The 2,300-nt window shown below is 60.4% G+C and overlaps 1 protein-coding gene across 1 annotated transcript in view; it reads right to left on the reverse strand.

Moving 5' to 3' along the window:
- Nucleotides 1–306: 306 nt before the first annotated feature.
- The window catches only part of POSPLADRAFT_1161318 (hypothetical protein), a gene marked incomplete at both ends in the record, with an annotated part of 9,502 nt that continues 7,508 nt past the window's right edge, over nt 307–2,300 (reverse strand). Inside the window, 4 exons of the mRNA XM_024487662.1 lie at nt 307–433; nt 724–903; nt 945–1,415; nt 1,918–2,054. Of these exons, the coding sequence (XP_024332844.1) occupies nt 307–433; nt 724–903; nt 945–1,415; nt 1,918–2,054 (915 nt within the window). The remainder of the gene's footprint in view (nt 434–723; nt 904–944; nt 1,416–1,917; nt 2,055–2,300) is intronic.

Here is a 2,300-nt window from a genome sequence, read left to right on the forward strand (position 1 = left end):
GTTTTTAGAGAGAAGTACGACAGTTTTTATACTACACAGGACGCTACGACTATCGAAAGTGGCACACTAGTACAAGGGGCTTTGCATTGTTCCTCAAGAAGCTGCCTCACCGAGGGGCACATACCAAGTCCATCGGTAGAGTGACATCATGCCGAACGCGGAGATGAAGAGAAACATATGGACACTTCGGACCGGTAGCCGTCGTCGAAGGCATGCCGCGAGGTTCGATACCTAATCGGGAAAGACCGGCTACATCGGTGTGGCTTGGAGCGAAGCGCGCGCTTGGCCGAGCGGCGTCAAGTGGCCCTATTGTTCGCCGAATGCGGAAGATGTCCCGGGATCTACGCGCGAGGCATCGGGACGACCGTGCCGGGCTTCGAGTAAGCGTCGCGCACCGTCGAAGATGTCGAAGAGCGTCGAAGGCGAAATCGAACTGTGGGGAGACTGAGTCGAAGTGCCGGGCGGGATGCGAGTGCCGAAAAGAGGTGTATCGGGGCCCAGAGGGGCTTGGCGCCTATCATCTCCTCCCTATTGAAATTTGGACCGCCCTCGGTCCTCCACGTGATGCGAGAAGCGCGATGGTCGTGAACGGATCGAAGCGGCCTGGCAACCCGTGTAGACTTCGAACGCCACGTGGCCGGCGCTAAACGCTGGTCGGAAAGGGGTTATAAGCAGGGTAGACTTAGCCTCATTTTCCCCATCCCATCGTTCCTTCGTCGCTACCTCGTCGCGCCTCCTCGCATACTCGCTGCTTCTACGATGTCTGCTCGCTCTGCCACCCCTGCGTCGACTCCCTCGCTCGTCAACCGCCGCCTCGCCTCCTTGCTCGTGGTCCTCGAGGCTCCACCGACCGCTGACGCCGCGCTCGATATGGTCGAAGAGTGGGCACAGGATTTGTCGCCGCTCGTCGTAAGTCGCTTCGTAATCTGCATAACCCAACTAACCGTTTGTTTTCGAACAGCTCGCTTATCGCAAGGCCTTGGGCGCCATCCGCGACGAGGAGACGGAGTTGCGCGTCGCCGCCGCCGTCAAGCAGCTCGCCGAGCGGGCATCGGAATCGTGGGTCGAGTGGGCGCGCGGGGACTGGCCCGAGCTCGCGACCGCCATCGACGCCGAGGTCGAACGACGCGTCGAAGAGCAGAAGTGCCTCGCCGAAGAGGAAGCACGACGCATCGAAGAGGCCGCGAAGCGTGCGAAGGCCGCCGAGGACCGTCGCCTCGAAGACGAACGGCGTCGAAAGGACGAAGAGGAACGGCGCCTCGAAGACGAACGTCGCGCGCAAGAGGCCGCCGATGAGGAGTTGGCGCGGATCGCGGCCGCCGAAGGCCTTCTCTCTGACCCCGCGCCTGCCGGTGTCGACAAGGGGAAAGGGCGCGCGAGGGTCGATGAGGAGGTCACTGAGTTGTCGGATGACCCTTCGGTCGTAAGTCTTCTTTTCTCTGTCGTCGTTCGATTACTAATCGCTCTTTCGTAGAAGACTCCGCGTACGGTCGAACGCCCGTTCTCAATGACGGAGGCCGACATGGCCGCCGCGGCGATTGAGAAGCGTCAGGCCGGACAAAAGGTACGTTCGATGCTCCGTCGAGTCGGTTCGAAGCTAACTCTTCGATAGTGCGATCGTTGCGCCGGCTACCGCTCGGCCCCGGTCGATTGCGTGTGGGCCGAGAACGCTACGACCTGTGAGAGGTGCGCGCAGTTCCAGCAGGGATGCTACTTCGACAAAGTGTCTGTGCTTGGGAAGACCAAGAAAACGCGCGGCGGGGGATCTACCACCAAGAAGCGCAGTAAGTCATTTCTTCTTGTCCTAGGCCTTCGCTGACGACTTCGTAGTTCGGCCGGCCTCTCCTGGGCCTTCGGTCGCGGACGCGAGTGGTTCGAAGAAGCGCCGAGTCGACGAGCCTCCGCGACCCCTTCTACGACGGCCTCTCGATGGGGCCAGCCGCCTGGGCCTCGAACAGGACGATCTCGACGCACTCGACCTCGACGATGAGTCTCGGGGCATCATTCGCGTCATCCGCGAGGAGCGCGCTCACATCGCTCGCCGTCGAGCGCTCCTACACGACATGGACCTCGACCTTCAAAAGATGGAGAAGGCCGCGCTTGCAAAGGGCGGAATCGGTTTCGTGCGCGGGGCTGTCGACGATGAGTAGGCGATGGCGCGGGTCGTCCTGTATCGTAGTTGTCTTCTAGTCGTAGAACATTGCGTAGATGGTCGAATGGACAATGCGGCCCTTGGCCTAGATGAAACCTAGCGGGAACTAAGAAAACAGGAAATGAAAATAAGGGTGTTCGAAGTAAGT

The sequence above is a fragment of the Postia placenta genome, assembly GCF_002117355.1.
Source record: "Postia placenta MAD-698-R-SB12 unplaced genomic scaffold POSPLAscaffold_53, whole genome shotgun sequence".
Taxonomy (NCBI): Eukaryota; Fungi; Basidiomycota; class Agaricomycetes; order Polyporales; family Adustoporiaceae; genus Rhodonia; species Rhodonia placenta.